At 40.5% G+C, this 13,668-nt stretch overlaps 1 protein-coding gene across 1 annotated transcript in view; it reads right to left on the bottom strand.

Annotated features, from left to right (window-relative positions):
- The window catches only part of Hhla2 (HERV-H LTR-associating 2), a 65,942-nt gene that overhangs the window by 43,212 nt on the left and 9,062 nt on the right, over positions 1-13,668 (bottom strand). The window contains exons 4-5 of the mRNA XM_035444110.1: positions 12,988-13,196; positions 10,075-10,193 (exon numbers count right to left, since the gene is read on the bottom strand). Coding sequence (XP_035300001.1) covers positions 10,075-10,193; positions 12,988-13,196 — 328 coding nt within the window. The remainder of the gene's footprint in view (positions 1-10,074; positions 10,194-12,987; positions 13,197-13,668) is intronic.

Genomic DNA, 13,668 nt, shown 5'->3' with positions numbered 1-13,668 from the left:
ATTCTTTTATTCCCTGTCGCCTTTTAATATATAAGACTCATAGAAGACATCTTAAGGCTAATTGTGTTCCATGGGGCCTAGGGCAGGGCAGGTTGGCGAGTGGTTACTGTAGTTAGCTGACTCTGCTTAACTGGTGCTTTCATTCATTACTCTATTTTTGGCTTTAGTGGCTAAGCACTGGGATGCAGACATTGTCCCAGTTAGGCATGTCAAATGTGCAATTAAGACTTTCCAAAACGACACACAAGGAGGCTCCTGTGGGCTTTAATTGCTAAGGTAAATTGTTTCACTCAAGACAGTGGCGGGCCACATGTATGCTTCATATTGCTAGAGCATTGCTACGTGGGAGGGACACATCCTAGAATTCCTCCCTGCAGGGTTCTTTGTGGGAGCTAGTCACCAGAAAAATGCACAACTGATTAGGCAATGTGAAGAAGCAGATGTTCATTTCTTACTCATAAGGTCAGTAAATGGCACTGTGATCGCTCATACAATATAACCAGAGGCCAAAAACTGGAGCTGGCAAAGATCAGTGACTGCTGTCAAGATTGATGACTCTGCCACAAGCTGCCAGTTTCCTTCAGCTTTGTAGAGTCCTGGACAGGCAGGTTTTCAGCTCCAAGTCACCCAGATCCCTGCCGAGCACTCCCAGCTTTGCCCTGGAGGTCATAAATAATGGACAAGGCGTCTGGCTTGCTCCTTATTGACTATCTCCATCCTTACTCTATGTTCGGGTTTATTTCCTTAGCTGACCTATAGTCAAGTTAGGCCTGGCACCCACAACTGTGTAAGCTGAATCTCAACTACAGATCCTATTCTCTGTCATTCTCAGGGGCTCTGCCTCTCTACACAATCCCACTCACTGGAGGCTCTGAGATTAATTCAGGGTCTCAGTACTGCCCAAAACAACAAAATTCAACAACAAAATAAATAAATAAGACAAAGGCCATTCTTGTCTAACAACATCCCTGTGTGGGGCTTTGATCTCTAGATTTGTGTCTCTCATCACTCCATGGGGACCATGGTAGTTCTCAAACTCCTCTCCTACTACAATATCTGTGTCTTTTTAACATTCAAAAAGGAAACGCCTGTCCAGACTCCCACAGGAGTAGTATTTTCCTGTCCCATTAACTAGACATTTCCACATTCTAATTTTGAGGTAGCAGGACAACAATGGTCAGGGTTGGCTCAGACAGGTCAAAGCTGATCCTCTCGAAATGTCAGGGCTCCTCCAAACATAGGATACCAAATTAGAGTTCTGAGCTACGGGGACGGGGAGTCTAGGCAGCCAAGGCAGGAACCTGGAAGCAAGAACTGAAGCAGGGAGCACAAAGGAGCCCTGCTCACTGGCTTGCTTCCCCTGCTTTGTTCAATCACCATTCTTAAATAGCCCATGCCCAGAATGGGCCAGAGTTCCTTTGCCAATGAACAATCAGGAAAAGGTCACCACAAACTTGCCCACTGGCCAGTCTGATGGAGGTAATACCTAAATTGAGTTGCCAATGGTCATGAACAGCTTTGTCTTCAGGATGTTCTAGAAGCTGTGGGGCCTCCTAGAAGACAGATTTTATTCTAGAGAATAGCTGTTTGAGTTCTTGCACTCTGGGAGGGGTAGGCCTCTATCTATTTGGATGCAGAGGCCTCTAGCCATCTTGAGAAAGCATCATGAAACATCAAAAGATGTTATTGTCCTTTACAGGGATACGTTTGAGTAAAAGGAACTGTTCATCTTTTCTGAAGGAGTCTGTCCTTTACACTACAGTAAAGAAAAGTGTGGTTGATTTCTACCTGAGACGTGAATTATGGAGGCAGAGTAGACAGAGTTTTACCCTTTTTAAAAATAATAAAAGCCACAAATGCGTAGGACAGTTTATGTCTAAATTTAAGGTAACATGAGTTATGAGGTTCCTTAATAAGTTTTTTGTTTGGGCAATAGAACATGTTCCCCTGAGTCCACCAGGCATCTTCAGTAAGTTTATAACCTTGCTGTGTAGCCCATTTTCTCCTGTTCCTATGTAAGAATTGCTTATGTTTTATTTTGGGACAGTTATCAAAGTCATTTCTGTCATTTTCTCTCCAGGCTTTGCTATAAAGCTTCTATAGCTTGTAAGTATCCTAATTATCTGCATGCAAGAGAGTGGAGGGAAAAGTCAGCTAAGGGTGTTGGAAATATTCCTTTCATTTTAGGTGAGGACTCCCAATATTATTCTTTGTTCTCGGGGCATATATGATGCAAGGTGAGCCTGGCAACAATGACTCCTTCAACTTCGAGGCTTTTCCAACAGCATTTTAGTAAGCTCACTTAATAAGGGGTCCTAGCTTATCAAATAAAGCATTAAGTGAGGTCCTGTTCACATCTATCATTGTGTCTGAATGTCTGTCCTTTCCATAGAGGGACAGTCTCGTTTGCAGAGAGGGGAGAGCCACATTTTCTTAGAAATCTGTTGGGTGTAGTTCTTTTCCAGTGTCTTGGTTTCCCACAGTGATGGCAAGCATTACCCCTTATAAACTTCAGCCTGGGGTTTCTTGGAAGTAGCAGGTACTTTATTAGCCTGGTGAAATATATTTCCCATGGTTTAAGCTATCAGTCTGGCTTGTTCTTTTGCTTGTGATTACTTCCCCAGGACATTTAGACTGTCTCTGTTTTATCTCCGTTGTTAAAAATTGGAGGGTCCCTGCATCCTTTTACAGCTCCCTCCTGACATCTTGGCTGACTGACTCACAAAATGAGTACCCAGCAAAAATCTGATGCTTGGAAATTTTAATTACCATTAATTATAGTAAACCTAATCATGTGCATATCTAATCTTTGAGTTTTACAATTTCATAAACCCTTTTGTAACTTAGTTGGACCTTCTGCAATGTAACTACATGTTCCAGTTTTGTCTTCACATTTTTCTAGTTCTGTTTTGGAGCAATCCTTTACTTATGTCAAAACTACCATGTTCTCATTTAAATCATTGCCTTTTTACCTTTAATTTAAACCTTCTTTACCAAAAATATACTTTACCCACAACTCTCTATGCATTTTTATTTATGGTTTCTCTCTACCTTATTTGTCTTTATAAAACATGTTTTTTTCTTAATACAAAAGTCTATATTCCAATGAAAACACAGCCAGCTACATCTGAAACACAGATAGCATACATTAACACTCCTAGAGATATTTCTATCCTGCCACTATAAAAAGAGAATAAAAGTCTTGTTTCTCTGGTTCATTTGGTGTTTGTCTGCTTCCCTTCAGAGTATCTGGTTACCTCTGCACATTAGCACAATGAACTACAAGGATAAGCCATTGCTTTCAATGTCTTGTAAAAGACAACTGGATCTCAACTATATGTAAACATATTAGAATCAAGTCCGTTTAAAATCATTGGTAAGACTCAAATCACACAGAGAAGGCAGCAATGACTTTGTTTTAAAATGACCCATTTTTTTAAATCTAAAATTAGTCAAGATTAGGTCTTAGGGGAAAAAAATCTGTTTTTGTGTTTTCAAAAAAAAAAAGCAGTATCAAGCAGGTGGGGGGAAGAAAGTAAGGCAGACAGACAATAATAGCTTCTATTTCATGATATCATAACGGCAAGTTTACAAAGCATCATGGAGTGTGGATATGGCTCAGCAGGTCAGACTTGCCTCCAAGTCTAAAAACTTGAGTTCAATCCCCAGGACTCACATGGTAGAAGGAGAGAATAAACTCCCTCCAGAAAGCTGTTTACTGGCCTCTACACATGCACCATGGCATGTGCATGCCTGCCCCACAAGACAAGTAAATAAATATAACAAAAATCACCCTTAAAACATTTACCTTTACACACACCTATGTACATCTCAAATTAAGCATGCAAAGAATAGTAATGTTATCATAAAGTAAGTTAAACATGAAAAGGAAGATTTAACTGTCATAGATTTTACTACCCAGTTTCAGCAATTTTGGAGGCAGATTGAGTTTTGGCCCAGGCAAAAATCATACCTAAAAGCAATTATGTGGAAGAAATCATGAACATATATGACAGAATTACATTAAATCAGCAAGTTTGACGAGTTAATAGAGTAGAAGAACGCTTACATCTGTACATCACTGTGGTGCAAGAAAGGCCCCAATGAAAGCAGAGGAATGGAGAGATGAAGCTTGTTAAGTAGATTTAGGTTAATATCTTTCCCTGTTTAGGAGATAAAAGGCAGAGGGAAGAGCAGCTTGGGCAACCTCAATACTGTAAAGAACTAAATTAGCCTACTGAGAAACAGCCCCTTCCTTAATGACCTCTCTGATCTTACAAGAGTTAACAGATTTCTTATGGTAACTTTCATCCCTGTTAGGAGCCTATACAAATGATCTACAGCATCTCCAAGGGTGCTAGAATCCCAACAAGTGGGCTCCTGATCTGGGTGTGTCTGTGCTTCAGGAAGATGGTCAACAGGGCTTTTGCATGTCCCCTAGCTTCCATTCAGGTCATTTTTTCCCTTGTAGGTACCAACAGTCAGAACCAAGTTGAGCTCTTTCCCTTGAGAAAGAGGGTTCCTGTAAAGAAGCTGTGTCTACAAAGGCCAACTGAATGATCAAAACTAAGAGCAGAGGACCAGAGGACCTGGTATTTGCCATGAGAGTGTGACTCCTACTAATGACACCTGCAAAGTTTCACCAACATGACTGAACAAGGATGGCACCAATAGACATGCCCAATAGAAGTGGGTGTGGGAAAGACCAGGAGGCCTCAACCCTACACAAAGAACACAATGCTGAAAGTGAGAGAAAAATCTTCTCCAGGAAAGAGAACATAGATTGATTATCTAATACCAAATAGTCAGCCCTGAAAACATGCATACAAGTAACATTATACAGAGTGGGTTGTATTTAATAATATAAATGCGGATACCTATGCATCTGTAACAACAAACAATGAAAAAGAGGCCATGAGTTTGAAAGAGAAAAAAGAAGGGGTATAGGAGAATTTGGAAAGAGAGAATGGAAAGGAAGAAATCATTTAATTGTAATTTCAAAATTAAAAGAAAGCACACCTTCAATGCCTGTGATGAAAAATTTGGAATGCTGGGTTTTTAGAGCCTGGTGTCACCTACCCAGGGACCATGTTCTGCAGTACCTTTCACAAGAGTGGGATGCAAGCCCTTGCTATAGGGAACTCTCAGGTTAATTCTTTCTACTTGGGTGGAGCAAAGTGTCCCTCTTATAAGGCTCTAAAATGGTTCAAGTGACTAGGCCCATCAGAGAAGGGGCTTGGCCCCCAAAAGGGCTCTGGTTTCTTTTTCCATGTTGCCCTTCATGTTTGAAACGGACAGTCTTTTTCATGGACCTTGTGTTTCAGAAGCTGCCTTACTGCCTGGAAGACTAAATCTATGCCAGAACTGCATATAGTAAGCGAGCAGGAACACACACTGAGAGTTGGTAAAGTATGGTAACACAGAAAGACAGTAGGGATACAAGGAGCAAATTCAGCAAGGAGTCCAGAAGAGGTTGAAAATGTTTAGAGACATGAAAGGCTCCAGCAGCTCAGGGGAGCCCAGGGAATTATCAGTACTCAGTAGACCCATTCTAGGCTGGATATCCCCAGACCTAGGGCTGCTTTATCATGGTCATGGCACATTTATTATATCTGAGATTCCCAAGTAGGTCAGATTCCCAAGTACCTGGGTTTCCTAACATCATTCATCTGGGGGCCATGACTTGAATCCTCAAAGTCTGACTATCCATGAGCACCCAGACAGCCCCCCATCCCCATCCCCATCCCCATCCCACCAATGGTCTCCATTGGAGGATGTGAAGGGAAGTGAAAGTGAAGGGAGGAAGTGAAGGAAGAAAAGAATGGCAGAGAAGGAGACCTGGTAGGGGAGAGAGATGAGGGAAATATTCAAGGCTCCTTTGCCATTATTAGTGCTTATTGGGCAGGTGATACAGGAGTGGGACATTGTGCTGTTCTGTAGGGTACCTCAGTGAGGACCAACTTGGCACAGAACCAGATAATCCTGTCCGGGTGATTTTCAAGCAGCTTGTGCCCTAATAGCCCTTGAATGTTCCCTTCCCCCAGCTCACAGTTTGAAGCAGCTCCTATCACTCAACCCAAAATGAGTTGGAAGTTTGAGAGATTAGAAACACAAATCTTCCCTCCTGGCTAGCTCACAGACTGACATTACTGGTTAATGTCAGGCTTGCAGGACATCACTATAAGGGTTTCAGGCCCTTATATCCGCAAAGGATTGAGCAGGAGAACACAGGTGTAGAGTTCGTATATTGACAATATGCTTTGGAGAGGAGAGCCAAGGGTGGTCCAGCAGCTTTGCTTGCTCTCAACTTTATTTTAGGAGATGTATTTTGCTTTGTTTTGTTTTATGTATCTGGATATTTTGCCTACATATATGTATTTGCACCATGTGCACACCTTGTGGCCATGGAAGTTAGAAGAGCATGTCAAATCCTCTGGAACCGGAGTTATAGATGCTTGTGCCTGACCGTGTGAGTGCTAGGAATCAAAGCTGGGTCTTCCACAAGGTCAGTGTGTACTCTTAATCACCAAGCCATCTCTCCAGCCAGGGCTCTGAACATTTTGTTAGTTTAGCATGAACTTTTTAGCCTGTTTCCATAATGCTACTTTTCTATGCATGCTGGATCTGTTATATGTTCAACTTGCAAGTTCACATGTTGTATGTCTAATTAGCATTTTAAGTCTTTTCCCAGGGAGATGTGATTTAGTATAATAGTGATCCATAGGTTACTCTTGGACAACAAAGTGCCACTACATCAAATTGACAGTGAGTCTTAGCTGGCCTTGACTAAAGAGGTTCCTGACTGTTTCTTTGCCAACCTGTCGTTTTCATATCCTAATCTTAACTACTGCCTTACTAGGTAGCAGAGGTATTATAATTGATTCAAGTATAATATTATCTCAGTGGAGTTTTCCTTTACATTGGAATCCTTAACACATTACTGTTTATGAATATCCTACACAGCATTATACAAAAGGTTACCAAAACTATGTACAAAGTATACAAATATAATACCAAAATCAATTGATAGAAAATATTTGATAGGTGGCAATCGCACCACACTTCAGATAGAATCCTTAACACCTTGCTATTTATGAATTTCTTTGGTAGCATTATACAAAAGCTACCAAAACTATATACAAAGTACACAAATATGATACCAACATCAGTTGAAAGAAAATATCAGATAGATGGCAATCACACCAACTGAAGTCTCAAAACCTTCATTACCTAAGGGGAAAAAGGTCCAGTTATATCATATTGGCAAACTTCCAAATATTAACATCAGTCTATTTTCTCTAAATTGGTTCTTAAAATGAAGGCAACAGATCATCAAACCAACCAGGCTCTACTTTCTCTCCCTGCAGAATATTTGCATGGGACTCTTCACCTGTTTGAAGACAGATGAACAATATGCCAACTGAGCCAGAAGCCTTCCTCAAATAGCCCTCATAGCTATCTGTCAGCAGCTAGGCCAGCCTGTGCTGCCAATTTTAACTTCCACCACATGGGTCAGTTCTGGTGATGATATAATCTCTTTCCTAAGTAGTCTTGTAGATGCTGACACCCAGGGTCTTGTAACTCATCGTCCTAATTATAATCAGTAACACTCATCAGCCATCATCTAAGACTAAGGAATAATACTGTATCACATTGGTTGTCTTGTTTCCAGGCCATGCATGGCTCCTTACAGTCCCTACAGTTCCACTAAAGATAGTCCTGTCCCATCTGCTTTCTTCAGATCTTGAAGCAACCTCTAATCACACAGTTCTACTGAGATCTTGGTGGAAATGCACAGTAACCTCTTAGCCTAGCTGCAACAGTGATGTTCATTAGTAAGACAATTCCTAAGTAGAAATGAAATCCTTTCCATACAGGTACCCATCCTGTAGGGGAAGCTGTAGCCACGCCTTCTTAGGGCTGGCTGCAGGTGTGCCTGACCAGGCTTGTGAGGGCGTGGTCAGTGTGACATAGTGTGACTGCGTTTTCCGTTTCAGTTTCTCTTTGGTACTTGCTGTACAGGCTGCTGACCCACCAGCTGGCTAGGTCGCTCTGTAAGTAAGGCTTTTCCCTATTAAATACCCTTATATTTCTACCTGACTCCGTATTGGTAATTTCCCACTATACCATCCTTTGTTGTTTGTGGTAGAGATGGTTTTGTATTGTTTTTGAGACAGCATCTTGCTATACAACTCAGGCTGGCTTCAAGTTCCTGAGCCTCCTGCCTCATGAATGCTGGGATTGATTTTGGCTTCAGTTCCACATCTGTGTCTTCCTTCTGTTTTTCCTTCCTTTCGTTTTATCTTTCCATTGAGAATGGGTCTATGAAGAAAATGATGCCTTATGCTATTTCATTGGAGTTATCACCATTGTTAACACTTTCATCAACAGAAACTGGGCACATTTCTAGAAGAAAGAGAGAACAAGATAAAAATCTCGTTGTAAGAATTCACATTCTCCCTCTTTCCCATCTCTTCATAATCGTAGGGTCACCTTGGTTACTTTCCTTTTGCATCTTATTCCAACAAACAATATTAAAAATGCATTCACTGTAGAAATATGGTATCCAAAGTAGCAATACGTTTCTATAATTGATTCCAGTGCTCCAAAGAGGAGAATAAAAACAAGTCAACCAATCAGTAATTCTTGGCTCATTACAGATGTTGGCCAGGTTTCCACCAACCACTAACAAAGGAAATGTCCTGGCCAAGGAAGGGCTGAAAGACTAGAAAGAAGGGAACAAGACTAGAATGCCATTTGTCAGGGAAACCCTTCTTTTTTGGCCTTGCTGAAAACTCTGGACCATCTAAACACAGTCTAGAGTAAGGACATTTTAAGCAATAGAAAACTGAATTAAAAACCAAAGCTTATGACCCATAGCATATTAAACAACAACTAGGAACCTGGAGACAGGTTAGATTTTATGAGATTTAGTATAAGAGCTCCAAATGTTTTTTTTTCATTACATCTAACTGCAGAAGTATAATGATGTTTTTCTGTTAGCTTAGTGGCTGCACATGAATCTACTGATATGTTTTTGAATCTACTGATATTTTGGTTGTGAGCCTAGCCTTTAATGGCCGAGCCATCTCTCCATCCCTAATCTACTGATATTTTAACCATTGCCACAGCATTGATATGTAAGCTTAAACCAAGTCTCTGTCTTTCTATTTGCCAACAAAGACTCATAAGTCAGCTGTGCGAATGAAAACCTGCTAGATCAGAAAAGCTGAGAAGCAACCAGCTGACCTTGCTCTTTGGCCTACTCATCCCCAGAGCAAAACAAAGCACCAAACTCTAGTCCTGCCCTTTCCTTCCTTTTCATTTTCTCTATCCAAAATCTTGGCATCTCTATGGCTAATTCCAGTCAGCCAGTCTCTGGCTCTGTGCACCATTCAAAGTTAACTTTATCAACAGTCTCAGGATGTCACAGTGCAATGAAATATCATGCAACAGCATATAACATTTCTCTTTATAATCAAGAGGAATAACCCCTGACCTGAATTGTGCTCAGTTCCATCATCAGAACCACAGGGTACTTCTTCCTCTGGTGGGGGAACCTGGATGCATTGGTCTCCATTGGCAGAATGTCTGAATCTTCTGGTCCCTAATTTGGTTGGAGATCAGAGAAGAGAGAGCTAAGTAGGTGTTCATCCCCTCAGCTCCTCCCCTGCAGGCTCTTCTTACTTGGCTGTGTCTTTTCACTGAAGGTCACTTTTCCATAAGGGAGTGATTTGTTGTGACTCTCCATTCCAGGATTGGGGAACTCTTCTCTCTCCTTGCCATCTCAAGTTTAAGTTTGGTTCTGATTCAGATGCAGATAGATGAGGCTTGGGTGTGTGTATGGATACATTATGGTCTATGCTAGCCTTGTTAAGTTCTGAGTGTTCTGCCTAGTTTTCTATAGTCCTAGATGTGGACAGACTTCCAGGGTAGGAACTTTCATGATTAAGCAGCATGTGACTATTAGACTGAATGATCCCAAGGTCAAAAATGGGTGACAGGACCCTGTGATGTCACCCTGAAAACTTCATTATCATCAATAACCGTTTCCCAGTTACCAAAATCCTGTACTTGCAAGAAACATATGCATAGGACATGAGATTTATCTGAACTCCCAGAAAGCTCAGGGCTTTCTTGGTGTCAGGATGGAGTGAGGAAGTGCTTTTGGGAGCACAGTGCTGCTGTTGACACTAGTGGGCAGGGAGATAACATACAGTCACACTGAGCCTGCTCAGTACTAAACACCTTCCTGGATTCACATTTGCATGGGAAACACACCCATCCCTCATTTGGACACATTCCTTCCAGTCAAGTTCTGATCACCAAAGTACATTTCAATGCAGAAGTCTAAAGACTGGTGGTCACAGCATCTTTAGGCATTGTTTTAAATGATTGTTGGGCCTTACAAGATGGTTTCACAGAAATTAAGGAAAATGTTTTTTGATGTGTCAAGTATTTAGAAAAACAACTCAAGAGTATAGCAGTTTTTGAAAGCACAAAATATAGAATGAGGTCTGTGCAACAGACAACAGAGCCTGGGGACAGGAAGGAATTACCTACATAAGGTAGGAGGGCGAGCAAACCCATGATCTAATCACTGCAAAGATAACCTTTCAAAGTTTAGCTTTATTTGCTTCTAGCTATTTTACAGTACAAGATGATCAGATCATTCTTTTCATTATGTTAAATAATATTTTGATTTTTTTAATAAAAGAGCACCTATGGCTTTTTAATTAATTAAACCATCTTCCCTACTAGTGATAAAAACAATAAAACCCTGGCTGTATTAAGAGTAAGCTATAGTGATTATACTTATATATAACTTAATGTGCGACTGGCCATTTGCTTGGAACAAATTTTAGGAAGCAGAATAGTTAGGTGAAAATGTAAAAGAATGCTAATGGATTCTGATAAATTGTAAAATGGCTTGCAGAAAAATAAGATATTTACATCTGCAACCAGCAGTGTAGGTGATTGCTTCCCGCCATCATTAAATAGCAAGGGCCTGGAACTCCCGTTAGCAAAGCCCAATTCTGCGTATTACCTTCAGAGTCACTAGAGTCTCTTCTCACTTTACAGCAAAATACTGGTAGCAACACCAGAAACAGTAAAAATGATGCCAAAAGTCCAAAACGTTTGTTCCATAAAACTCTTCCTTGACTCGGTGCTAAATAAAACAAAGTAACAAAGGCTGTGAGCTGAAGGAAACGTACCAAGTGAAATAAACCTGAGAAGGTTAGTAGGTTAGTGCCAGGACAGTATGTTTACTATTTGTAAGATTAGTTCCAGCTGCAAAGGGGACAGAATCACTATGGAGAATGTTTCATGGAGTGTAAAAGTCCTCAAAAAGCTTTTTAAAAGTTAACAATATAAATAAACCATCAGTATAAATATGTCTGCTCTCAGCCTCTATGTTACAAGAAACTTGAGGTCACAATAATGTCAACCAATTTGGCTCTAGGTAAAGGTAAAAATTAGGAGAGAAATGTGTCTGAAAACTTGAAGATCAAGGACTCAACTCTGCATTTTAATTTTCTATTATCTTATATTACATCAGGAAATTAACATTTTTTTGCACAAGAACTGATTAAGAATGGGAACCTGTGTTAGCTTGTAGTTCTCCTCAGACCCTCAGACAAGAATACTTTTGTGCTCTTCAAGAATACCTGGAGGAGCCTGGACTTCCCACATGATGGCCTGGACTAGGATTACTGTAATTGTTATAACGGAAGCATGGGTTGATATAGGGAAAAACTCGGGGATTTGAATTACTAAAGTTAGACCCTACTAGGAGGCATTAGAGCACAAAGGCTAATATAGGGTGGAAGCAATGTGCTTGTGTTGTTCTTTAAAATGATTATCTCTTTTCATGTCACACAGAAATCGTTCTAAACATAAACGTAATAACATAATGTTACTACCTAATACACTCTGCATTCTAACAAGGAAAATATTAATCTCTCCATTTAGTTGCTAATTCTGAATATCTGTCTCTTGTGAGGAAGAAGAGTTTAGGTAGAGAGGGCAAGTTCACTTTCTAAAGTGTATCCAGTGTATGTTTTCCCTTCTGAAAATAACCCTGCATCATATAACTACATCACATTTTATCTGTGACTCTCAGTCCCTGCCAGAGTGAAGAGATAGCCACAAAGTCACATATTAATCAGAAAGACAATTTAGAAAAGATTGGTTAGGTCCATTCAGTTCAATGAAGCTTTCATTGAACAGATCTAAACACTAGGAATCCCAGTGCTGCCATTTGAACTTCCTGTTTGTACACTGTGACATCTCCCAGCAAGGCAGCAATGGAAAATTGTAATGAATAGTAGAAAACCGTGTGTGACAGTATGGATGAGAATGGACCCCATAGGCTCATTTGTTTCCTTGGTCCCAGTTAGTGGAACTGTTTGGGAAAGACTTGGAATCATGGTCCTGTTAAAGAGGTGTGGGGGTAGGTTTTGAGATTTAAAAAGTTCATGCCATCCCTAATTACCTCTCTCTACCTGTCTTAGCTATGGTTTTGTTGTTGTGAAGAGATACCACAACCATGGCAACTCTTATAAAGGAAAACATTTAATTGGGGATGGCTTACAGTTTCACAGGTTTAATCCATTATTGTCATGGTGGGAAACATGGCAGCATTCAGCCAGACATGGTGCTAGAGAAGGAGCTGAGAGTTTTACATTCGGATTGTCAGGCAGCTCGAGATGAACTGGCTTGAGTGTCTAAAACCTCAAAGCCTGTCCCCATAGTGACACAGTTCCTTCAGCAAGGCCACATCTAGTCCAATAAGACAAAACCTTCTTATAATGCCACTCCCTATGGGCCAAGCATTCAAACACAAGAGTCGCTGGGGGGGCATTTGTATTCAAACCATCACACTGCCTCATGATTATAGATCAGGATGTAAGCTCTCAGCTACTGCTCGGTGTTATGACTGCTGATCTGCTCCCATGATGTTTGCCATTATGGTCATGGACTTACATCCTGAAGAGGCCCCAAACCAGCCCCCATGATCACAGTTTCAGATGCCCGATCTCTGACTATGATCCCAGTTAACTGGTAAGCTTTTTTGTGCCCTGTGGTGATTTTTTCTTCTTTTTCTGGAATAAAGCTTGCTTCTGGTTTAACAGACTTCAATGGTCTGTCCCTCTTAATTGTGTAGCCTGGGGCCCAAACTACTACAGCAAGCCCTGGATATTACAACACAACAGAAGCACAAGAAAAAAAAAAAAAAAAACCCTTAAAGCCAACATTATGAAGATGATTGAAGACCTTAAGGAGGAAATGAACAAATCCCTTAAGGAAATTCAGAAAAACACAAACAAACAATTGGAGGAAATGAATAAATCCCTTAAAGAAGGCCAAGAGAAAAGCAAACACTTGAAGGAGGTGAATAAAAATGTTCCAGACTTGAAAATGGAAATAGAAGCAATTAAAAAAAATTGAGGGGATTCTGGCAATGGAAAATCTAGGTATGTGAACAGGAACAACAGATACAAGCATCACCAACAGAATACAAGAGATAGAAGATGCCACAGAAGAAATGGATACATTGGTGAATAGACATGTTAAATCTAAAATGTTCCTGGCACAAAAAATTCAGGAAATCTGGGATACTACAAAATGACAAAGCATATGAATAATAGAACTAGAAGGAGAAGA

Source organism: Cricetulus griseus, chromosome 4 (assembly GCF_003668045.3).
Source record: "Cricetulus griseus strain 17A/GY chromosome 4, alternate assembly CriGri-PICRH-1.0, whole genome shotgun sequence".
Taxonomy (NCBI): domain Eukaryota; kingdom Metazoa; phylum Chordata; class Mammalia; order Rodentia; family Cricetidae; genus Cricetulus; species Cricetulus griseus.
The sequence above is the reverse complement of the archived record's forward strand: the minus strand, read 5'-3'. Positions and strand labels throughout refer to the sequence as shown.